Below are 27,007 nucleotides of genomic sequence, written 5' to 3' on the forward strand. Positions count from 1 at the left end.
GAAATGGAAAGATACTTTCGCGTCGGTTAGGCACGGTTTAACTTCTGATAAACATGCTTTTTGTATGTTGTGCACCAAGAAATTCAGTGTTCCTCATGGTGGACAGTTTGATCTCGAGCAACACGCTCAGTACAAATGACATCAGTTAAAGGAAAAAGCAAGTAGTCAAACCACGAAAGTTTCCAAATATTTTGTTAGCTCTAAGAAATCTGAAACCAACGTTGTCATAGCTTGTGAGTTAGGACTTTCGTATCACAAAGTCAAACACAACCTAAGTTATTCAAGTTTGGATTGTAGCAATAAATTGCCGTCATGTATATTCACAGATTCAGAAACTGCTGTAAAACTTTCCTGTGGCAAGACGAAGACAGAAATGTTGGTGAAAAACGTATTAGCACCTAAAAGTGTCAGTGATGTTGTTAATATTCTAAAATCTCCTGAAAATATTAAGTTTTTCTCAGTAGCAACAAACACTTCGAATAGAGGCAACAGAAAGATGTTCCCAATTTGTATAAAAAACTTTGAACCTTTAGTAGGTGTACAGAACAAACTGTTGACATTTATTGAACAGCCTGATGACACTTCAAATGCACTGGCAAAGTTAATTGTTGATAGTCTGGAAGCCATTCACTAAATATTAAAATCTAACTGCATATAGTGCTGACAATGCTAATGTGAATTTTGGCAGGAAACAATCTGTTTATCAATTACTGCTTTCCATACATTCCAACCTGCAGAAAGCCAGTTGTTCAAACCACATGGTTCATAATGTGATGAAGCGTGCTATGGAAGAGCTGGAAATGGATGTAGAGAATCTTGTTTTGAAGATCTATAATCATTTCTCTGTATCAGCTAAAAGGCGTGAGGAACTGAAATCATTTTTTGAATTTATGGATTTTGAGTGGTCTGAGATATTAAAGCATGTGCCCACAAGATGGCCGTCCTTAACTCCTGCCATTAACAGATTGATTGAGTGCTGGCCAGCTATAAAGAGCTATTTCAGGGGCATTGATGCCTGTCCAAAGCAACTTGCATCAGTATTTTTAGCTGAAGACCCAGTGAAAGGAATTATTCCTGAAATTTACTTGCATTTTGCGTCAAATATAGGAGGTCAAATGCAAACAGTATCCAAATACCTGGAGAAAAGGGAGCTAAGCATCACTGAATCACATAACAGTCTGTGCATGATGTATAAGTAGATTACACAAAGAAAGAAGGATAAATTCTATGGGAGTGAAACCAAGAAATTAATGGGAGAGATTTCATCAATATCTCTTAATAAGATTTCATGTTAATTTGATTCTTTCTATGACACATTGTTGAAATATCTTGAAAACCACTATGACTTCTCAGCTACTAATAAGTATGCAAAGTTGGAACCTCTTTCTTTGAATGGGGAATTACACTATTGTGATTTTGAACTAGCAGTGGAAACAATCTACAAGATAGGATCAACCTGGATCAGCTATATGAAAAATTTTGTGAAGTGAAAGATAACTTTACTAAAAGTATCACTAAGGATGGTGATGCTGTGTCTAAGTGGGTAAAATTCTTCACACTAGTGCCTCAACAAAAAGTGACAAATATCTCTCGGCTCACGTGTTTTATACTAAGCATACCAGGTTCAAATGCATTTGTGGAACGTGTGTTTTCGATGATGAACAAGTGGACTGATGTCAAGAACAGGTGTTCACCAGAACTTATAAAATCAAAGCTTCAAATAGTAATAAATTTTGACATGTCCTGCAAAGATTTCTTTAACCAGCTAAAGAATGACAGTACATTCCTACATAAAGCTAAATCAGTTTCAAAATATCATAGTGATATGAAGGAATAGGGCTTAATTTGTAAATGTAAGCTGTTTTTGATTGAAAACGGCATTTACTAAAAATATGAATGCCCTAGTCATTAAAAAATATGTCCATGAAAATCTTCCTTTTTTTTTTTTGTGAAGAAAGTGGCAACCCTGTGTGTGTGTGTGTGTGTGTGAGCACGCAGTATTACATATAGACGGTTCCTTAAGATGGAGGAGAAAGTCATATATAGCTAATACCGGGTATCAAAAAGTCAGTATAAATTTGAAAACTGAATAAATCATGGAATAATGTAGATAGAAAGGTACAAATTGACACACATGCTTGGAATGACATGGGGTTCTATTAGAAAAAAAAAAAAAAAAAAAAAAAAAAAAAAAAAAAAAAAAAAAAAAAAAAAAAAAAAAATGGCCGACAGATGGCGCTTCATCTGATCAGAATAGCAATAATTAGCGTAACAAAGTAAGACAAAGCAAAGATGATGTTCTTTACAGGAAATGCTCAATATGTTCATCATTCCTCAACAATAGCTGTAGTCGAGAAATAATGTGAACAGCACTGTAAAGCATGTCCGGAGTTATGATGAGGCGTCGGATGTTGTCTTTCAGCATCCCTAGAGATGTCGGTCGATCACGATACACTTGCGACTTCAGGTTACCCCAAAGCCAATAATCGCACAGACTGAGGTCTGGGGACCTGGGAGGCCAAGCGTGATGAAACTGATGGCTGAGCACACGATCATCACCAAACGATCTTTCACGCGTCTAGCAATATGGGGTGGAGCGCCATCCTGCATAAACATTGTACGTTCCATCAGGTGTTTATCAGCCAGGCTGGGGATGATGCGATTCTGTAACATATCGGCAAACCTCTCACCCGTCACGGCAGCAGTTACAAAACCAGAATCACGCATTTCCTCGAAGAAGAAAGGCCCAATAACGGTAGATGTGGTAAATCCAACCCATACCGTGACTTTCTCGTTGTGCAATGGAGTTTCCACGACAATTCTAGGATTTTCGGTAGCCCAAATTCTGCAGTTGTCGACGTTGACAGACCCTCGGAGCATGAAATGAGCTTCGTCAGTCCACAACACTCAACCAATCATCATCTTCCGCCATCTTTTGAAACTGCCCACACCGCAAATGCCCTCTGCTTCACTAAATCGCCAGGTAACAGTTCATGATGCCGATGGATTTTGTACGGATAGCATCGGAAGATACGCCTAACAAGGGAACCTCCTCATCGCACCCCCCTCAGATTTAGTTATAAGTTGGCGCAGTGGATAGGCCTTGAAAAACTGAACACAGAACAATCAAGAAAACAGGAAGAAGTTGTGTGGAACCATGAAAAAAAAATTACCAAATATACAAACTGAGTAGTCCATGTGCAAGATAGGTAACATCAAAGAGATTCTGAGCTCAAGAGCACCGTGGTCCCGTGGTTAGCGTGAGCAGCTGTGGATCGGTTCAAGTCTTCCCTCGAGTGAAAAGTTAAATTTTTTATTTTCAGTTTATGTGACAAACTCTTATGTTTTCATCACTTTTTTGGGAGTGATCATCACATCCACAAGAAAACCTAAATTGGGCAAGGTAGAAGAATCTTTTTACCCATTCGCCAAGTGTACAAGTTAGGTAGGTTGACAACACATTCCTGTATGTGACGCACATGCCATCACCAGTGTCTTTTAGAATATATCAGACGTGTTTTCCTGTGGAGGAATCGGTTGACCTATGACCTTGCGATCAAATGTTTTCGGTTCCCATTGGAGAGGCGCGTACTTTTGTCTACTGATTGCACAGTTTTGCGGTGTGGTCGCAAAACACAGACACCAAACCTATTTACAGTGAACAGAGACGTCAATCAATGAACGGACAGATCATAACTTTGTGAAAATAAAGAAGGTAAGCTTTTCACTCGAGGGAAGACTTGAACCAAGGATCTCTCGCTCCGCAGCTGCTCATGCTAACCACGGGACCACGGCGCTCTTGAGCTCACATTCTCCTTGATGTTGCCTATCTTGCGCATGGACTACTCAGTTTGTGTGTTTTACTAATTTTTTTCACTGATCCACACAACTTCTTCCTGTTTTCTCGATTGATCTGTGTTCAGTTTTTCAAGGCCTATCCACTGTGCCAACTTACAACTAAATCTGATGGGTGTGCAATGGGGAGGTTCCCTTGTAAGTAGTGTATGGAATGCTGGTGCGACGTGTGACTGCATGAGCGCTGACTTCCCCACGCATAGACGAATCTACTACTGTATCCATTTCTTCCTGAACTGTCTCAGCAGCATTACACCTTGTGCTCGGTCGGCCACTACGAGGTCTATCGTCTAAACAACCCGTGGCTTCAAACTTCGAAATCATTCTCACCACAGCTGCATATGTCAACAGACCTTTACCCGTTCGAATCACCTTCGTATGGGGATATGATCGTAACGCTGAACTAGCACATCCCCCATTCTGATAATACAGATTCACTAAAAGTGCCATTTCAGGTACGTCAACATGCTGCGACTGCTGGCGCATCTGATTCTCTCTCTCATTACAGCTACTTCTATACACGATCGTCACGCGCAGTCACTGACATTTTGCTGTCTAGTGCCATCTGTCGGACATTTTGTGAACTTTGTTTTTTGTTTGGTTCTAATAAAACCCTATGTCATTCCAAGCATGTGTGTCACTTTTTACCTCTATCTACATTATTCCGCGGTTTATTAAGTTTTCAAATTTATACTGACTTTTTGATCACACGGTATGTTGTGGTGGGGCGTACATTTCAGCACTCATAGGCCAGAGTTTTAGCAGAAATTTTTTACTACTGGAAAGTGTGTTAAAATTGGTAAAAAAGTAAAAATTAAAGAATTAAAATGTAACAATAACGTGTATGGTCTGCTCTAAATTACTACGGCAGGTAACATAGTACATTACGAAAGCGGCCTTCCTGTTTAGCCACAGTAGTTCTGGCTGGAGTTGTGTGGCAGAGTGTGCACATTAGTGTGGTGTGGCTATCACCCAGCGAGGGTTGTTCACACCCTGGGTATTTGAAATCCATGTCGGTAATCTCTGCCTTATCTTCCACTTTTAAGCTCTCAGATTTTCATGTCTCATGCAGTGCAGTTCCTAACTATCAATGTTTGCTTCTCATCCCATCTGGTATGTCTGCCCTGACCCGGTGTCCTGAATGACTTTTCCAAACTCTATCCCTTTTCCTAAATCTTTCTTCTACTTCAAACCTTCTGCCAGAAGGGTACCAGAGGCTCCGAAAGCTTGTGAATTTCTGTATCTTTGTGTGTTTTCGGTCAACACTTCTTGAGTAGATTTTTTATCTATCCAATTAGATTATATTTTCCAAAACTGATACATATACATATATTATTTTTTTAATGTGAGAATAGACTGTGTGTCAACTGTTGTTTGGTTGGAATGTGTGTGTGTGTGTGTGTGTGTGTGTGTGTGTGTGTGTGTGTGTGTGTGTGTGTGTGTGTGTGTGTGTGTCACTTTATTCACTCAAAGATAGGGTTGCCAAACGTTGCGGACTTTATTCACTCAAAGATAGGGTTGCCATACGTTGCGTATTTCACGGACAGTCCGCGATTTTATGCTCGAAGATGGGTGTCCTGGCCGAAGAGGAAAATGGTAGCGAAAAAAGTGGCTAGTAAGTAAAAAAAATTTTTTTTTACTCAAGTTTTGCTACTGGCCACCGATCAAGTGTTTCATAACTCCTGCAAACTTGACAATAGCCGTTGAAACTGTGCTGATATTCCGTGTCACTTCAGAATCGCTCGGCTATATTCAGAACAGACTGTGGAAGCAGTGCAATAATCTATTCTTTGCGATTGTTTCATTTTTCCGCTGTTGGTTTACAACATCTCTGCTGTCGGCATCAGATATTCTTTGGTCGTGTTAAGTTAACATTCAGCTGTGTGAAGTGTACCTCTGGTGTTATTGCAAAGAATTTGAAATTTAAAATGTTGAAACAAGAAGTACATTTTCGAGAAGAATATATTGATGCGTTTCCAAGTATTAAAAGTGGAAGAAACAAACATGAGGCTATTTGCAATGTGTGTGGGAAAGTACAATGCATTGTAGGTATGTAACAGTAAGCAATGCCTATCATTTGTAGAAAGCATACAAATGAGTATTAATCATATTACTTAACCTGTGTCTGTCTAAAAACTAAGTCTCCCACAATTTTATTTTCTGGCGATAGTTTTCAGTTATTGAAAAAAAAAATTATTTTCACTGTGCCATCAAATTTAATTTTCAGGGTGACCATAGAATGAAAGAGCTGTCAAAAACGTGTGTTTTAAGGCATAAAACTAGTAGTTGCGACACTTTGAAACATAGTGCAATACATTGTGCCTGTTTATGCAATACTGTACATAAACTAAAATGTTAATTTGCATGCTTTTGGTTAAATGGCAACTAATCCTAAATTATTTCATTACAGTTGCTACATTTCAATCACTAATGGAGGGAAACGAGCCCTCAATGACCATATAACAAGCAAGAAACACATAAGAGCTGTGCATTCTGCTTCAACTTCCAAACAGTAGTCAGTTTTTTGTGATAATCAGACAGAATCTAAAAAGCAACATTCGCGTTTCATGCTGTGAAATACCACCATTCATTCATACAATTCTTCGTCTTGTACATCAAAAATCATTAGTGAAAATTTTAGTGATTCAAAGATAGCAGTTCAGTTTCCAAGTGCAAAAACTAAAACTGAAGCAATTGTTAACAATGTTATAGCATCTTTCATAAAAGAATGTTAAGAATAGTCTATCAAAAGTTAATTGTGTTGGGATCAGTACAGATGCTAGTAACCACAAGCATGTAAAATGTTTCCTGTTCTGGTGCAACACTGACATCACACAAGGTGTTCAAAGTAATTTATTACATTTGAATGAGTGTAACAATGAAACCTCCAGTACAGTGTCTGAGTGTGTATAAAATAATTTTAGAATTCAACCTTAGTGAAAATTTTTGTGCTTTTGGTGGAGATAATACAAACACTAACTGTGGAGGTGTTGAAAGAAAAGGGGAAAACAATGTATTCAAGAAACTTTAAAACAAACTAAACAGGTCCATAGTAGGTGTAGGTTGCCCAGTTGATGTACTGCATAATGCTATTCAAAATGGAACCAACATACTTTTACACGACGTGCAAAGTATAATTATTAAGGTAGCAGCATTAAGGGATTTTTGTGATTTCCTCCATATGACTCACAAAGATTTACTTAGGCATGTGAAAACTAAGTGGATGAGCTTTTTTTCTGCAATTGAAAGATTCATATACATGTTTTATGCTCTTAAATCTTACTTCCTGTCTCAATAAGTGTCGAAATATTCTCAAGTCTTTTCTGATGCTTGTGGAGAGATGTATTTACACTTTCTGCTTGCTCAGATGAGTTTATTTCAAAAGGCTATCACCAACATGGAGAAAGAGGACATCTCTGTGAATGAGTTTAGGTTGGAACTTAAAAACTTCCGTGCATGTTTTAGAGGAAAGAAAGGAATGTAAATTTATGACTCTCCCAGTATCAGCAATCAAAATTTCAAGAGGATGTCATGGCATTTTATCAGACAGTAACAGATTATCTGATAAAATGGAGCAAGCCTTTATCCGAACTTTAACATGTTGACTGGATACTGTTGAACGCTTTACCTGATTGGGAAAAAGTTGAATGTACACTTAAATGGATGCAAGAAAACACAACTTGCAAAGTGGACGAGAGTTTGCTATTTGACCAGATAGTGAAACTGAAATGTTTTCTTACAAAGGAAGATAACCAGAATTTCATGTTGATGCCTCATAAAAAGTGGGTTAAATTTTTTGAGGATTGTGTATCTAAAGAGCAGTATTCAGAACTGATTGCTATTGTGCAGTACTATTTCTCCATTCTAGGGCATGATGCCAATGTGGAGAGAGAGTTTTCCCTAGTGAATGCACAATGGACAGAATAAAGAAACAGGCTAGCTTTAACATCAGTCAATGCAATGCTCCAAATCCGATATAACATGAAAATCACAAATTGCACAGATTTTCATAGACTGATTCAGAATCTTCTGTCCAGGGCTCAGAGAAATGAGACTGGTTTAAAGCATAAAGTGAAAGATGTATATCAATTGTAGCAGCATGATTGTGTACATGTTAATAATTTGTGTTCAGTGCTTTAATTAAAAAGTTATTTAATGTCAACTGCAATTAATTTTCTTCATCATTGACCACTCCTTTATAGACACCATTAATGCTTGGATTAATTTTCGTTGTTAATTACAACTTCTTTGCCGACAGAATTATTGTTTTAATTATGGTAATTATAAGATTTGGCTGATGTGCAGAAAGATGAAAGGACATTGTGTGATTCCAAGTTTCAACCACATCTTCATAATTACCACTGTAAAGTAATGTCGAAGATTCAAGTGAAATGCAAACCAATGGTCACTTGCACAACGTATCGGTCCGCATTTCAAGCACATCTTTATAATCACCGATTTTCCTCTGATTATGGCAACCCTATGCAAAGACAGTGAAACTTCTGCATTTATTTTTAGCTAAGATGGTACCTGAACATATGAAATAGAAAAGTGGGAATATTTCCCCAAATGAGGAAATAAAAAATGGAAAATACATATGGAGGAGTAAAAACCATAGTCATATGTACACACATCAAATGCATAGAAGAAGACGCTTTTCACTGTGGCCATTGCTGGAGATGACCTCTCTCCAGTTTGCAGTGGCTTTCTTCTCTCAGGTCTGTCAGCTTCATCACATCTGACACACAACTACCCAGGCTGTCCCCCTCCTTTACGGAGACCTGTGAAGTTCCACACTCCAGCAGCTGCAGTTCCAGAGTGCAGCTCCCTCCCAGCCTGCAGTTACGGTCACATTCGGACCACAAATGTAGACAGTTCAGATCTGAGGAGAATGTTCATCAGAAACACAGAGAGTCCTGCTCTGTGGCTCCCTCATCAGCAGCTTCCTCCTCCTCGAGCGGCTCGCCCTTAACTTCTATGTATTCAGGTTCCTGCAACATAACAAAACCTCACTTCAGGGTAGCACCACAGTTGTTAATTCTTTGTCATATGCTGCAACAGCAGTGCACTGACGGCCACTAAATCACACTATTAGGTAGAACATCTGACAAACATTAACAGTATTGTCTGTAGAGTAGTTTTGACAAAAGGGAGTGTATGTAAAAAAACTGCAGCAATTACAAAAATATGCACATCCTTCATAGTTTATTATATCTTAGGATTAATGCATGTTTTTAGGAGCAATAAATCATCAACAAATAATAATAAATTTTCAGAGAGAGGGGTCTTATGCTGACGCCATAAATTGGAGTTTTGTTTGCTACACATTGAGCCAAACCTGTGTGTGTGTGTGTGTGTGTGTGTGTGTGTGTGTGTGTGTGTGTGTGTGTGTGTGTGTGTGTGTGTTTTTTTTTATCTACCAGCACTTTCTCGTTTGGTAAGTTACAGCATCTTTGTTTTTTATATATGTATTTTCCCACATGGAATGTTTCCCTCTATATATAAATTAAAAACGGGTATGGAATGCAGTACCTACATTATTTGCAGTACCAAATAAGCCACCTAAAAGGTATACAACTTTGCTTCCGCCGTTATTCCCCCCAATATTTGAGGCTTTAATGAAAAACTGGTTACACATGTATCATTCAAAGTATCACTGGCCACTACTTTCTCACATCTTTTGGGCAGTGTAGGAACCCCACGTCAAAAAAATTGTGCTTGAAGCAATCCACGAATCGATCCAATTTGTGACTTCTTCACGAGATCGAAAGTGCTGGTCAGCCAGGCCATGCGCCGTTGAACTAAAAAGGTTAGTCAGAGGGAGCAAAGTCTGGAGAATACAGTGGAAGGGGTAAGATTCCCCATTTTAAAGTTTACAAGTACGTTTTGACCTCTTTTGCAACGTGAGGTCGAGCGTTGTCGTGCTGCAAAATCAGTTTGTCGTGCCTCTTGCTGTATGGCAGCCATTTGTGTTTAATACTCTGCTCAAATGCATTAACTGTGTTCGATAATGAGCACCTGTGATTGTTTCACTCAGTTTTAATACCTCATAGTACATGATGCCGAGCTGGTCCCACCAAATGCAAAGCACAATCTCTGAGCCGCGAATATTCAGTTTGGCCGTTTATGTGGAAGCATGGCTGGGATACCCCATGAGTTTTTGGGTTTACAGTTATCGTAATGAACCCATCTTTTGTCCCCGGTCACAATCCGATTAAGAAATCCCTTCCGTTTTTCCCTCTGAAGCAACTGTTCACAAACACACAAACGCCATTCAATGTCTCTCTGTTTCATCTCACACGGGACCCAAGTTCCTTCTTTCTGAATCATGCCCATAGCCTTGAGATGTTTTGAAATGGCTCGCTGTGTCACTCCCACTAATCGTGCCAATTCTTCTCGAGTTTGACACAAGTCTTCACTCTGCAATGTCTCCAACAATGCATCTTCGAAAACTTTCTATCTTCCACCACTACGAGAGTCTACGATGTTAAAATCATCGTTCTTGGAGCGTTGAGACCACTCACGACATGTTCTTTCTCTAATAACATCCTTACCGTACGTACCTGAGAGAGACTCAGCTGCTGTTTTCTTCATACTGAAACAAAACAGTAACACCTCCCATAAGTGACGAGAATTAGGCTCGTAAACTGACATTTTCAATCGAGAACAACTTCATGATGCAGACACAATTTGACTAATGTTTGAATGAGGTTATGTTGACCGACGCCCAAGCTAACTGCGTGACGCCTGCGATCTGTTTCTTTCGACCGCTGCTCACTGTTGTCGCCACCTATCGGCAAATGGCGAAAGCAAAGTTGTACACCATGTATTTTATTGCAAGAACAACACAAATGAAACTGAGGTATCTACAATGGCATGAAATCCTTACATTGGTTCTGAAGGAAACAGTATTTATGACAATTGTTGTGAGCCCAGCAACAGGTAATTGAATAGTAACATCTGTAAGAAAGAATATTGTGTAGCCTGCATTATAGAGCTACTTAGGGGATATTCATAACACTTCTGTGTGAAGATTAGAACAAACAGACTTTGCTAAAAGATGCAAAATGGAATGAGCACGTAAGATTGGTAGTAAGGAAGGCAAATGGACAATTTTGTTTTATTGGGAGAAATGTAGGAAAGTGTGGCTCACCTACAGAGTAGAAGACTAGTGGGACCCATTCTTGAGTGCTGTGTCGGTGTTTGGGTTTCTCACCACACTGCATCACAGGAAGACATTGTAGCAATTCAGGTGTGTGCTGCTAGATTTATTACCGACAGATCTGATCGATGCGAGATTATTACAGAAATGCTTCATGAACTCCAGTGAAAATTCCTGGATGGAAGACTACTAACTTTTCACAAAACACTACTGACCACATTTAGAGAGCTGACATTTGTGGCTGATTGCAGAATGATTCCACTGCTGTCAACATACATTTTGTTTAAGGAGCATGACAACAAGAGAAATGAGGGCTTTGGCAGAAGCATAGAAAGAGTTCCTGGCTCCATTCGGAAGTGAAACAGGAAACATTCTGTGCACCACTGGTACGCTGTACCCTCCAGCATGCAGAGCAGGAATGTGAATGTAGAATCCTACGGCAGCCAGCATTTTATGTCTCTTTTATGTTTGGATTTCATAACAATTTGCTACAAACAATGCAATACTTCATGATTATTCCAATTTTTCTTTTATTTCACTGCTACCACGTCAGTCTGGTGACTGACTTTGCTGATAAGAGCATCATAAATCAGAATCATAAGGTAATCATGTTTCAGTTGCAATACAGTAATTTTACAACAGCTTTTGGATGTAAAAAAAAACTGTAATAAAAGAGACAAAATTTAGCGAAAAAGTAAGTAAGTTTTTTTAAGACAAAATAATTTAATTGGACAGACAAAAAATCTACTCACCAACCGTCCAACCGTACTCTACAACTGTCCTTCACGTGTACATTACGCCGCCGCTTGGCGAGTAGATTTTTTATCTATCCAATTACATTATTATATCTAAAAACAAAGATTATGTGACTTACCAAATGAAAGTGCTGGCAGGTCGACAGACACACAAACAAACACAAACATACACACAAAATTCAAGCTTTCACAACAAACTGTTGCCTCATCAGGAAAGAGGAAAGGAGAGGGAAACACACACACACACACACACACACACACACACACACACACACACACGCACACACAAGTCTTTCCGCTCCCGGGATTGGAATGACTCCTTACCCTCTCCCTTAAAACCCACATCCTTTCGTCTTTCCCTCTCCTTCCCTCTTTCCTGATGAAGCAACCGTTTGTTGCGAAAGCTTGAATTTTGTGTGTATGTTTGTTTGTGTGTCTATCGACCTGCCAGCGCTTTTGTTTGGTAAGTCTCATCATCTTTGTTTTTAGATATATTTTTCCCACGTAGAATGTTTCCCTCTATTATATTCAATTACATTATTAAGTTTATTGAAGATGTAACAACATGTACTTCAAAAGAAGAGCATTAATGATTTAAAGAGAAAAATATTCCCTACCAAAAAGGCCCATTAAGATCATAATTAATTCTAAAAGGCAGAAGAAATAATTTGTTTAACTTTTATTTTTATGTATATCAAAATCGACATTTTTCACACTTTTTTACCTTTTAAATAAATCAAACGTTCATATTTTCACTTGCAAAGATTGCAAAATTCAAACTGGCAAAAACACTTTTCTGGCAAGTCAATCTCCCCCCCCCCCCTCACCCTCCCCTCCCCTCCCCTCCCCTCAGCCCTCTCCCTTTCCACCTGTTACCAAGTAATCCGTATCACCCCAAAATGCAGAAGTGAATAATAGGCTTCTAACAAGAAAATATAACTAAAAGATAAGAAATGACTAAACATGACAAAAGTGAGCAAATGGCAACACTTCAGTACTGACATGTGTTGACAGAGAGTGAGTGAATGCAACACTGTCACTAGCATTCTAGTGCTGACTGGTATTAGGCTGGTGCCCGTGCTATCGAGACATTCTCTACAAATTTAAAAACTTGTTTACTAGTCTTTGCAGTATCAGCATTCTTATTTTCATACAGTCTCCAAAATATAGCTGAGAAAGCACCACAACAGGTTACTGTCACATCAAATTGGCAATAGCAGGAATCAGATAGATAAATAAATAAATGAGCCATACTGAAAGTCATGAGTAACTTCTTGTTATGAATATCCATTTTTATGAACAGCAGCCAAAGTTTTAATTAAAAGTTTGAAAATGGTTAATTACATATCTGTTTGTCTGCCATCGTGGTACACTGAGATCGTCACCCCACAGTACCGTAGTACACCTCTAGAAGAGCCAGAACTATATTGCACAGCTCACCGATGAAGTTGGAATATTGTGCTGTAACTCATTTTTGGCAGTAACTTAAGGACAAACTGACGAGGACTGCAGAACTGAAACGTCGATTGTTCTGCAAGTTCAGATACTCTGATAAAAAACAGTCACTCTCCTCCAGAAAAAAAAGAGCCTTTCAGGATCGACCTCTCTATCGAGCACAGACTGCAGTAGCCAGCTGCGGTACTGACACCGTCTGACAGAGGAGTCTGCCAGCCAATGCACTACCACTGCTGTGTAAGGTTTCAGTGTGAACTGGTACACAGCTCTGTGGGCAACGATTTCCTCGGACTCTTTTTCCGAGGCCGCTCCTGACTCGCCCGGTTCGATCCGAACCAGTACACTACCTCTCTCAGTCCGAGTAGAAGTGAGCCGGAGAATATGCAGTAACTGGAGCCTGCCTGCACGGGTATTTGTTTCTGCACAAAGTGGGACACTGACGTGTCAAAACACATACATTTCATCTCTGTGACCCTATGTATCATGTGTTAACTCTAATGTAACTCTGTTACCGTTAATTTCCTTCTTTATGTGGACGTCCTGAAAGAAGTACCTCTGTAGAATTGTGTGTAGCCTTTAAAGACTTCAACTTTTCTCCTTTGAAGCCCTTATTGGAGGAAGGAAAAACAATATCTACTCTAATTACAAAATCAAGTCAACATTTCATCACTGATTGTCTTGTATTTGTTTCAGTGGGTGTACAGATCATGATTACTTTGTAACTTTGAGCAGATATAATATAAATACAACATTTGCCTTTAAGAATTGACAAGAAGTAAGTAACATTGCATTTTAGAACTTCCTTTGTTTGTTGTTGTTGTTTACATCTGTGGGAATAGTGTTTGCTCCTTGACAGGCCAGAGACTGCCAAAACATGAAAGGCCCCTCCCACAGCAGCTGAGATGTTTACTCCCCGTAGTGCTTACTGATTCCTCAAACCACACAGCTCCTCACAAACGTGAAAAAATGATAGCACGCAATAGGTGTTTCATGACCTCTTCCCTACCTAATACTATTTTGTCGCAATCATATTTCCTTGCTACAAATAGGGAGGGGGAAATGATGTTTCTCTAAATGGCACATAACACTACAACATGACACTTTTATTGTTTGTGAAACACCCTGTATATTCACCCCCGCAGATGGGGCTGTGACTAAATTAGAGAAAACTAAATATATTGGACATAATGATGTTCTGTTGAAATTACTTTCACAATGGAATTTGTATGCTGTGTTTGTACTTTCAACACAACCACTCCTTTTCTTTTCAGCAGAGCCTTACCTGTGGTCTGTGCTTATCACAGGAGTTCCCTCCATATTCAGGCTCCTCTTCCACCTTCACAGTTATACTCTCACATGGCTGCAAAAAAGAAAAACTTCACATTAATTTAACAGAATTATCAATGGAAAACATAATATCACTACCAACTACCATTACAGACAGATCAACACTCTCTTGTAAGAGAGTAGGTTGGTTTGTGTGTGTGTGTGTGTGTGTGTGTGTGTGTGTGTGTGTGTGTGTTTGGATTGCTCAGTTTATCTTTAAGCAAAATACATTCAGTGAAACTGAAATGCCACCTCTCAGGTTTTGTTAGTTTCAGCTGTTCAGTCGATTTGTCGATTCCATTTTATGCAAAATATTTTGACAACTGTTCTGTCCTCATCTTAATTTGCCACTAGTTGTGCTGTTATGCATACTCACTACCTGGACTCCACCCAGACTAAAGTAATTAAAATCAATCCATTCCACGACTATCGCACTGGCACTGGTGTACAACCGTAATACATCTTTAGGGCAGGAAAACAATCTTGGTTGCAAAAGACTGGTTTATTTAATCTTCACTGGTGACATGTTTCACCTGTTCTAGGTATCACCAGAGAATCTGGGGAAATTACAAACTGGTATTGGTATAAATTGCTATTTACGGCAATAACAAATGAATAAATTAAAAATAATAACTGGATGATATGCCCTGATTGAACTATAGAGCACAGGCCCACATTTGTGCTTCATGAGTAGTGAGAGAGAAATTTCAGCGCAAAATATTGCGCCACAACTGAGCTTACCGATAAAAATTCTTGCTAATCTTAACTGAGGTGTCGAATGTAATTAAGAGTCCCATAGAACTGGGAGATAACAGCAAGATAGCCACTGTCAATGCTTCATTACATCATCTTTAAGCAACACGAAAAAAGGTGATGACAGTAGGAAAATGAACGCTACTAAAGCTTGCAAGGGGTACCTAACTTAGGCAAATAGGCATATTAAGTCAGCAGAAAAAACTCACAAGTGGGAAATACACTCATAATGGCTAGGTTAATACACCTTTGGCAAATGAATCAGCACTAATGAGGATAAAGAAACAGCTAAAATTTTTAGTAAAAATATGAAACAACACTAAGCAGGAAAACTATCTTTAACGGTATGAACTTACCCACGAAGAAACTGTCCTGAGAACACAAATACGGTCCGTTTACAATACTGTGAGCACGCGCTGTCATGCTGGAAACTAGACTGCCGAGCAAGTGTCTAAGCGCTGTGGTGTGACAGTGAGAAAAGACTCACCAGGTGGTAAGCTGCTAATTAACTGACAAAAAAGGTCAGTAAAAATTATCCTTTTGCCCAGCACCTCAAATCTTCCAGCCATGAGCCCCCAGATTTAGAAATCCTTAAAATCCTTCACATGGTCAACAAAGGCCAGAAACTGAATTTGTTGGAAGAGTTTGAAATTTTGAGCCATATCTTTTTCTTTCAAGCCAACAAATTTCATAAATGGAAAAGTCTTTTTGAAACATCAAACATTTTTTTGCTATAATGATGTGTATGTTTAAATGATAATTGCCACCTAAATTACTTATTAATTATTTCACTGAAGCCATCAGCTCAGTTCTAAAGTGCCACCTCATGAGTCTTTTCTTACTACAGCCCCACGGGCCTCAATACTTGTCAGGCAGTCTAGCTACCGGCACGAGAGTGTGCATTCACAGTATTGTAAATACACCATCTTTGTGTCCGTGGGGCAGTTTCTTCACAAGTAAGTTATCATCGTTTAAGCAAGTTTTCTGGTTTAGCATTGCTTCTGGCTTTGTTGGTTCATATTTTTACTAAAAAAATTGAGCTGTTTCTTTCTCCTTATTAGTGCCCATTCATTTTCCAAAGGTGTATTAGACTAGCCATTATGTGTGTGTGTGTATTTTGCACTCACAAGTTTCTGCTGACTGAATATGCCTATCTGCCTAAGTTACCCCTTGCACACCATAGTGCTTTCTTTTTCTACAGTCATTACCTTTTTTGTGTTGCTTCTAGGTAATGCAATAAAGCACTGAAAGTGGCTATTTGGCTGTTACTTCCCACGTCTACAGGACTCTTAACTAATATATCTAAAAACAAAGATGATGTGACTTACCAAATGAAAGTGCTGGCAGGTCGACAGACACACAAACAGACACACAAACAAACACAAACATACACACAAAATTCAAGCTTTCGCAACAAACTGTTGCCTCATCAGGAAAGAGGGAAGGAGAGGGAAAGACGAAAGGAAGTGGGTTTTAAGGGAGAGGGTAAGGAGTCATTCCAGTCCCGGGAGCGGAAAGACTTACCTTAGGGGCAAAAAGGGACGGGTATACACTCGCGCACGCGCACATATATACAGACACAAGCAGACATATTTGGTCTTTCACATCCTTTCGTCTTTCCCTCTCCTTCCCTCTTTCCTGAAGAGGCAACAGTTTGTTGCGAAAGCTTGAATTTTGTGTGTATGTTTGTGTTTGTTTGTATGTCTGTCGACCTGCCAGCACTTTCATTTGGTAAGTCACATCATCATTGTTTTTAGATATATTTTTCCTATGTGGAATGTTTCCCTGTATTATAACCATATCATTAATTTGGACTCTTAACTAAGTTTGATGCCCCAGTTACGATTAGCAAGAATTTTTATTAGTAAGCTCAGGAATGATGGAATATTTTACGAGTTGACCATCTTGTTGAAGCTCACATCCACACCTCTGTCCACATCAAACCCACAAACAGTACTTTCACTTTGATAGCTGCCATCCATTCCACATCAAACGCTCCCTTCCCTATAGCCTATGTATTTGTGGCAAACGTATCTGCTCCAGTGACGAATCCCTCAACAATTACACCAATAACCTGACCAGTGCTTTCCTCTCCCGCAACTATCCTGCAGACCTTGTCCACAAACAGATCTCCCGAGCAATACATTCCTCCCCGTCCAACAACAATGTTCCTACCCCCAGACCACATAGAAGCATCCCCCTTGTCACCCAATATTATACTGGCCTCGAATACACCAACAAATTACTCCGCCAGGGATATGATTTTCTCAAATCAAACCCTGAAATGAGATCATCCCTTGACAATATTCTCCCCACACCACCCAGAGTTGCCTTTCGTCGCCCCCCCTAACCTCCGTAACATCCTTGTCAAACCCTACAATATTCCCAGACCACCTTCTCTACCCAGCAGTTCCTACCCCTGTAACTGACCCCGCTGCAAAACATGCCCCATGCATCCCCTCACAACCACCTACTCCAGCCCCGCTACTGGTAAAACATACACAATTCGAGGCAAGGCCACATGTGAAACAACACATGTCATTTATCAGCTGACATGCCTGTACTGCACAGCTTTATACAGCGGTATGACGACAACTAAACCGGCTGAGCGCATGAACGGGCACAGACGAACTGTCCGTCTAGGAGATGTCCAATACACAGTAGCAGAGCATGCCCTCCAGCATAATTCTAGGGATCTAGGAACCTGCTACAATGTACGTGCCATTTGGCTTCTCCCACCCAACACCAGTCCCTCGGAACTGTGGAGATGGGAACTTTCACTTCAACACATCCTTTCATCCCGCCATCCCCCTGGACTGAACCTACGTTAACCAACCTCACTCCCATTTACTCTTCAGTCTTCTTTTTCCTCTCCTCTTTAGCCATTCATGCATCTTTTCTTCCTACATAGTTGTGTTTATCTTTATACTATATACCTCTTTACTTCTGTATGCATCCTCTTTGGTTTGACACTGGCACAGTACTTACAGTAGAATATCTTTGGCTTCCCTCTGACAACCATAACTCCATCTTTACTACCCTCCCTGTTTACCTTTTCCTGTTGCTTCATAACCTGAGTTGTGAGTAACTGAATCCACTGTTCCTTCTTCCCTTCCCCCCCCCCCCCCCCCCCCCTCTCTCCTCCCTGATGAAGAAACAAAGTTCCGAAAGCTAGGAATGTAAATTTTCTGTTCTGTTTTGAGTATCTATCAACTGTACTGAGCTGAGGTAAGTACTGGCCAGCCCCTCTATCTCTTTGTTAGTATTTATTTCACATCTTTATGAGATTTTCCATTAATCAATTTAGTTTTTTGTTTATTAATGCTTTGTTTTTAGGCATGATTCTAGTGGGAGATGTGAGAATTTAGACTCTATACCTTTTGCGCTGCTCTGGTCACTTTTTTTCTTTATTCTGTGGCCTGTGTAGTACAATAGTTTGTGCAACTTTGTTAAACTTGCTAAAGTGTCCAACAAATCTTGCAGTTCCAATCAGATACCACCAGCAAATAACTCTGCTAACAAAAACATCCAGATCTTCAAAAATTACGAGACTCGACAATATGGACAGTGTACTATGCAGTCTTTCACAACACATCAGTTCCGAATTGCTGTTATGGACTGATTCCAACAGTTTCTACTACTCCATAACAACATGGCCAGAATAACACAAAGTAAGGAGCAAGAAAACTGCAAATTATCTTCACCCAGCATACAGTAACAGCAGTTTTCAGTCAATATGTCTTCAGTTGCAACCATTATAACTTACAAAATCTTTAGCATAAGTTATTAAATAAAGCTTTAGCACACAAAGACAGGACAGACATCCTCTGCTGCCCATTTTTAAAACGTAAGTCACTTTCCAGCTTTAGTACTTAAATATCAATTGTATTGTCTTCTTAAACACAGTCTTTTCCACTGGTAAAGTTAATAACAAAAAATCCTCAATTTTCAGGCAGTGGCACTGATGTTGCAGAGTGGACATACAGAAAGACTCAAACACAAATTTAAATCAACAAGTGGTGTTAAATTACTAATACTGCCCTGAATTTCATTAATTTAAGCAGCTATTACCTCAAACTATGCAGAGCTTTAAGTGCCTTCCATTTGTTAAGCTATATACTAACCAATGTTTTAATAATGTATTCTTGACTTACAATACATATATTCCAAACTGTAAGGTTTATGCAATGTGTCAGTAATGATGGTTGCTTCATTAATACGTAGTAATACTCAGATAAATAGAAGTAATAATATTAATTCTTGGGGAAGATTAGCAGCTCTCAAGAATCAGTCAATGCATTCTATATAATATATTGAGGAAATTTTAAGGCTAGCTATACTACCTACTCAAGTTTCCAATGCTCTGAACACAACTATGGCAGTATTCAAGAAAACCTGGGGACTTTGATTATTTAGAATTACAGCTGCTAACAGAATGGTTTATCTATGGTGACTGTCTTCCAAAGATGTCAAGGGTGACATTTGGTTTACGACTGAAGCTAGGCGGGGATAAATTTTTCACTCCACAACATTGTCACTAGCAAAGGTAATTTTCTTATAGTCATTACTAATGATATTTGAAACCTGTTAGCATCCCCCTCGTCTTGCTCTGGTACGTCTTACCTGGTGAGGTTCTGGCGTACAACTCTGAAAACAATACTGATTTTCTGCTGACTCCCGTTCTGCAGAGAATCCCCTCGCCATTTGATTTGTGGCTGAATCATTTTGTACACTGTTTGTATCACTTAATACTGTCGCCACTTCTCCATTTCTTCCACTGTCTGGTACAGTTTGTTTAGGTTTGGGTAACAACCGTGAAGGTATCGCACCACGCCAAAGACTGCAATGACAATGAGAAAACATTAGACACCCATAAATAAGTATATACTCTAATTAGTCTGATGTAGCCTGAATGAAACAAGTCTCGATTGCTCACCCTTGGCTTAACCATATCTTGTTCCGGAAATCTTTTTCCTGAAAATGGTCCGAGCATACAGTGTACGTTCGGTAAACATATTCTGGCCCTCGGCTTTTGAACACTTCAGCTAAACCGGGTTTCTGAGTTAAAATTACCCACTGCTTACATCTAGAAAGTAGAGAATCAATCAATCGGCATTTTTTTAAAAATTCAAGAAGCTCAAAGTGGCACATACTCTGCACTTACAGCTCCTTATCCTTGGGAAATCTATAAAATGATTTATCCTTTTGTAATTTATAATTCGAACAACCTGGAACGGCGCATTTGCTACCTTTCATAGCCACAATCTTCTCACCAAACAACAAATGTCACTTCTACAACGTGAAATCACACTTCATGCCGCTAGGCAACTGTTTTAACTAATCAGTGTATCCAACAAATGTGGCGACACCATGAGTGAAAGCATAGGAAACGCCACAGCTCTGAACCTGTCACCTTGGATTCCACGAATGAAGAACATTGAACGAGTCGGGTTTTCATTCCCAGCCATTTTAAATCTAAAAGAAATTGGATATTTATTCACAAAAAACGAATTCACTTGAAACATTACTCGTTATGGTCAAATACACAAAATCTTACCCTATGCACCCCAACTAATACCTAGTTTAGTTACGAATACCCAAAGATAAGGCTGTGACATTTAATTGACCTATTACGCAGCACTTATCAACCAACAACTGCTTTCATAATATACCTCAAGCACAAACAGCGGGCAGTCTGGTACCACATAACCCCGAAATTGAAATCCACTGCCCATTCAGAAGCAGGAAACGACAGAAGAGCTACTACTGGTCTGCAAAGAATTTTCGAATACGAAAAAAATCCGCATTTACGTAGCCACAACAGTAAAGAAATGTGCATCAGTGCAAAACTTACTGGTCTACAAACAAATTGGTAAATATTACGCTTCTGTCACCACACTTTTAACCCCTGCTGCTGTTTAAGACGGGAGCGCCGAAAGGAAAAGAACATATTCACCCTAACACCTCCCTGCCACTCATTCCGATTTTGTCTTCGACGGAATGACACTTATTGTTGTTCTGATGCCAAATAAGACAAAATTTAACGTATCTCAATACTATAAATAGTACACAACAAAAAATCTACACATACCTTACAAACTTCTCTTCTTAGATTCCTATGTTCATCACGCACTAAAGCAAGTCGTGCGTTTCGTATCAACCGCATTCTTTTACAATCATTGGTATGGCGTCCTATATTTGGTTTTCGTCGAGGCATTATAAAAAAGATTAAAACTAAATGGAGATGTAACTGAGCGAAACTTGAAATATAACCACACACGACATCCAAATAACGCTTGAACACTCCGCTCGCGAATGTCTACAAGTCAGCAGTCAGCACTATTTACGCTCCAACCGCAAACCATGAGTCATATGAGTAAAACAGAGAATATACTTTATACTCAGATGTTCGGAGAAAGTTCTCTGGTTGGCATGAATACAGGCGTCTAAAGCTAGCAAAATGAGGGATGCTCAACTACCGGACCTACCGATAGATGGCTCTAGCGCGTGCCGCCAAGAGATCATTGAGTGTCCGCCATATCTGAATTTGGCAAAAAAACGAAGTGTCAAAACACGGATGAAAATGTTTTTCGTTCTGCGCCCTCATAAGTATTTTATATTGGATGTTCTAGATACCTACACATCAACATAATGAAGTGTTTCTAATCTAGCGAGAAAAAACAGTGACAGTTCTGCTATGAAATTCCTAAATTCGAGTGTGTTTTGAAAGTTTGACAAGCTGACCTATAAATTGTTTACTATTTTATGAGTGCTTTACTTATTTGCCCATTTTAAAACACTATTTAAGATTCAATGGAGGTCAACAAATTACCTTACTTGCCGAAGCTTTTAACTACTGGTATAATTCGGAAAATCAAGTGTGGACAACAGTGAAGACGTCTCTTGAAAAAAAGTTGACATCGTGTGCTTAGGGGTATCTTTACTGACAACAGAAATTACAACTGAACTATTAAAGTATTACTTACGTATAAACAGAAAAAATCGTTATTTTTTTCTTTATCTGAAGTGATGCATTACCGATCTGCATATATGCTGACACTGTAATTGCAACATGCACTTACGAATTTGGCACTCTCTTTGATCAGTAATTTAAATGCCATGATTTTATTAACGCCTGTACATGACACGGTGTATTTAAACTGAGTGATATGGTAGAAGCACCAGTTTTTAACAGTGCTACAGTCTTTGATACGAGACAAGAAATACATTTAAATGAGATAAACACAAAGCCCAACGTTAAGGCTCCTCTTAAATGCTTGACTTGTATCATTTGGAAGTTAAGTCTAGTAATAATATTATATTGGACTGGTCCATGATGATGTAGGAAGTGAAGGAACTTGTTGAAAATAACCCCGATCACAGCTGTTAATTTTAAGGTTGGGGTGTCTTAAAACTGTAATTTTCCAGTCTGACACCCAAACAATTTTAAAATTGAATTCAAAACATGTCAGTGAGCAAAATTAATTACACTTTGAATTACAACCATAGAATTCTATTTCTGTGAATCTTGGCTCCAGTCTTTGACATGGTGTCAATCACTGGAATGACTGGTTGTCAGTATACGGCCCAAGCAAAAAACAAACCTGAAAGTGAAAGCTGCAGAAGCTGGCCAGACAGGCACCCCAATGGCTACTACAATCTGTGTGAGACAAGGGTGACATTATATTGCAAATTTAGTGTAAGAAGTTCCATATTGTCTGAATTTGTCATATACTGACAGGACAATCTAGTCCAGTCGATTTTCTTATCTGCAAAAGTACACTAGCCAATACCAGTGGCACAAAGGTAGTGCCACATTACAAACTATCTGGTAATAACAGAAGTATTGGTGGACAATGTACAGTAAATAATATGTAATAACCTGAGAGATTCAAAATTGGTTTGAAGAAATAGGACAGTATTTGGAAAGAGAGTAACATTTTGAAAATAACAAAAGACGCAAGTAGAGTTTTCAGTTATGAAGGCTCGCTTAATTTTTTTTTTTTTTCCCCTCTCTCTTTTCAATTATCAAGGGAAAAAATGTGATAACATAAAAGTGCAAGAAAGTTGTGTACAATGTTGGAAATGATGAAAAAGAAAATTTCACTATGCTTCCTCCTCCATGTGAAGAGTATTCCTGTAATAATAGGTAATAGCATACCAAGAACATAAGAGTGTCACAGTGGAGATCTGTTTTCTGGTACAGACATCTGATACAACTATTCCACAACAAAACGTACTTTCAATAGGTGTGGTACCAGTGCACTCCCATGGGATAACAGAATATTATGTCCTCCAGGAATCACATTGGGTACACCACATACAGCATAAACTGTACAGCAACTACAATGCTTTGTGAGCAAGTAATAACAGTCAGTATCTTTAATTTTAACATAACTCTTGACTCCCATAATTATCTGCTTATACGTGTGCTTGTACTACAGGTTATTGGTAAAGCAAATACTAATTGAATACGTCTTCACACTTTTAATACTTAGCAGAAATTCTGAAAAAAGTAAATTGTTTTATTACTGTATCACCTCTATGGCGAATTAAGAGGTACTGACTGGTTTCTTTGAACATTTAATAGAAGCCTTCTTTTTTACCTGCTATTGATAAAGAGCCATTCCAAGTTCTGTACAGAACAATCTCTCGTATTTTTCATGAGGTTTGTTATTCTGTACACTAATATTTCTTCTTCTAAATGGTAAATAATGCATTCAGGCAGTGCTGGTATTAAAGGTAATTCATGAAATAAATTATATTTAAACCAGAAAATTAAAGGTTCCACATGGCACATGAAAAGTACCTTGCTACACGCATGTATGTACAGATTCCAGAATGTCTGTGAATTTTGAGTTACAAACTTTTTTAAATAGAAATATGAAGATCACAATACTTTGGGTCTGCATTAACTCAAACGTAAAATACTTTAGTTTCCTATGGGAAACTTTGTTCTTTACGTGACTTGTGCAACTGATTTCACTCTTAATGGAAAACTAAATGGTTTATGTTAAAGTTAACTAGCAAAAAGTGTAACGATTGTTACATAATTTCTGTGAAGTAAGATTCCTTAATGTTATTTCCTTCCTTTGTCATCATAACTCGATAATTTCAGTTCCATATGGGACATATGAACTAACAAGATGATGCTTTTATTACTATGACCAAACAAAATCTTTTTAACATGTAGTACACAGTTCAAATCAGCAAAAAGTGTAACCGTATAATTAAGGTAAATGTTAATGAAAATTAGGCATGTAACATTACTGAAATTTCCTAGATTTCCACGTGTACCTGTAATCACTGTATTCTGCACTTTGTAGTGCTAGAAAGATAATTCTATATGATTATTTGCATTCTCTTCTCCCCCCTCAACACAGGAAAATATAATAGAAAGACATCCTAGCAAAATAAAGACAAAATTCAGAAAATTAGGTTTTGCCTGACTCAGGTCCCCTTATTCTAGAATGGTTATAAAGTAATAAGAATGCTTATGATCAACTGGAACATTGTGTTCATTATAGGAAGTATTAAAACAACTGTTTTCTTAAAGTGAAACATTCAAGTTAACATAGTTATTGAGGGACATATTTTCTCACACTGAAAGCCATCTGTCAAATAAGTCTCAGAACATTTTTTTTTTTTTTCATTAATTTTACACAAATCACCCGTTTTTAATGCAAGTGCATATTTTGTAACACCAAACATCTTAAAATAAGCTTATATAATGAACAATTATAATTTTGTTACGGTATCTACACAGGATGTAAAGACTTAATTTTACTTCAGTGTGATTCATCTTTTGAAGTTCATCATCACACAACAACAAATCTATGGACAAAATAGTTTTAAAAAAAATCTGTCAAAATGTCACACCCATCTGCATGGAATGTCCCATTACATAATTTTTCCAATTTGAGCACTATACATGATTAAACAATATGAGTTTATTTAACTTCTGTCTTATACTTGATTTGTTGTTTAAAATTTTCTCAGCAGGCTTTTTTTCCACATGTTTTTAAGCGTATGCAGGAGTATAGGGATGCAATCTTACAAGCAAGCTGAGTCTGATGTAAGTCCTCAATCCTAATTTCATAACGGTAATCATGACCAAGAGCTCCTCTACTTCATTTTCTGCAGCACTTTCATCACTTTCTACTACATGCTTTCTTGCATGAAAATCATAAACAGGTGGCAAACAACACACATTAAAATTTGAGCAATTCCCATTCATTGCAGTGACACTGTTACCCAAGAGCAACTTTCTCATGGCACATTTGAACTGGTATGCATTTGGATTGTTGTTCCAACCACATCTGGACCGAATGCAGGGGGAAAAAAGCTCTATGTGGTCTTGTGACAGTTTATATGATAGCAAATGCTTCAAAGGAGATTCAACACGAAGCGTACTTGTCAGAGCTATGTGCCTTATTGATTGCATATTGAAAATTATCCCAAAAGCAAAAGTATTTCTTGCATGGAGCAGCAATGGAACACCAATGATTTTTAAGCTTTTGATATAATTTTCAGTGTGTCTGAAAATACTAACGTGTTGAATGGGTGTTGTGTGATGTCCTTAGGTTAGTTAGGTTTAAGTAGTTCTAAGTTCTAGGGGACTGATGATCATAGATGCCAAGTTCCATAGTGCTCAGAGCCATTTGAACCATTTTTTTTTTAATTTAATTTTTTTTTTTAAATACCAAGCCAATAAGATTTGTTGTCAAGTCTCAGGGGGCTCTTATACCCTTTACCTAATGGATTTCTGGAGTTCAGAATATCAAAAATCCTATCAATATTATACAAAAATTCTACTGTTGCTTCACTTCCTTTAATATTTGGATCAACAACCCTCCTCAAAAACTCTATACTATCTGCCACACTAGAACTCAAAGTCTGTGGAGCTAATGAAACATTCATTTTTCTATTTACATAACTTATATGTTGTCCTGATAGTTTGTTGGCAAATGTCATACCTTCTTCTTGTTGTACCTTGTTCAATTGCTCAATGAAATGCCATCTAATAATGCCAGTTGGAGACTCAATAGCAGATACTTCTGCTAGAGCATTTCTGGCAAACTTCATCATATGACATGTCCAACATACAATAAACATTGTAGCTCTTAAAATCACCCTTGGAAAAATTTAAAGTACAGCCAAGTGTACATAAAGTGCTTATATTTACCTTCCAAACCCTAATGCCAGAACTATGCAGCCTCTCTAAAGCAGATTTCATCAGTGTGGCCTGATTATTTGCCTGTACACCGTTGATAAAGAAATATGCAATTGGGCATATAAATTTGCCTTTAATAGAGACAAGCATGAAAACCAGAGCCTCAGATGCCTCTATTACTTCTTTTGACTGAGGCACTTCCCCACCAAACTCTGAAAAACCTGTGTATTGCTTAGTTCCTTGGTCCCAAACTACTTGCTTCCTAAGTGCCACACTGTCTACAATTAGACATGAATCGCTGAACTGGTCCCTTACGATTGGGTTCGAATCAACGTACTTAAAAACATCTTTTAAGAAGCCAGTTTCACAGTCGACACTTGCCACCCATTTGGAAATCAATGATTTATGGGTCAGAGGCATTAATTTTTGCAGGTATTCATATGCTGCTGGTGAATAAAAGTACACAGTCATTGCAAACATTTTCACATTTGTTGTGTATCTATTACCCTTTGACGAGAGAGAGTTGTC

General features: G+C 38.4%; 1 protein-coding gene across 1 annotated transcript; it reads right to left on the reverse strand.

Annotated features, from left to right (window-relative positions):
• Nucleotides 1-8,344: 8,344 nt before the first annotated feature.
• On the reverse strand, nt 8,345-20,888 carry LOC124720348. Its single transcript, XM_047245677.1, has 6 exons — nt 20,864-20,888; nt 20,471-20,781; nt 20,243-20,392; nt 19,930-20,146; nt 14,510-14,587; nt 8,345-8,846 (listed from the first exon to the last, which is right to left on the reverse strand). Exons 2-6 carry the CDS (start codon nt 20,560-20,562, stop codon nt 8,754-8,756), a joined length of 630 nt encoding a protein of 209 aa, XP_047101633.1. The 5' UTR covers nt 20,563-20,781; nt 20,864-20,888; the 3' UTR covers nt 8,345-8,753.
• Between the last annotated feature and the right edge of the window lie 6,119 nt (nt 20,889-27,007).

Source organism: Schistocerca piceifrons, chromosome 11, assembly GCF_021461385.2.
Source record: "Schistocerca piceifrons isolate TAMUIC-IGC-003096 chromosome 11, iqSchPice1.1, whole genome shotgun sequence".
Taxonomy (NCBI): Eukaryota; Metazoa; Arthropoda; class Insecta; order Orthoptera; family Acrididae; genus Schistocerca; species Schistocerca piceifrons.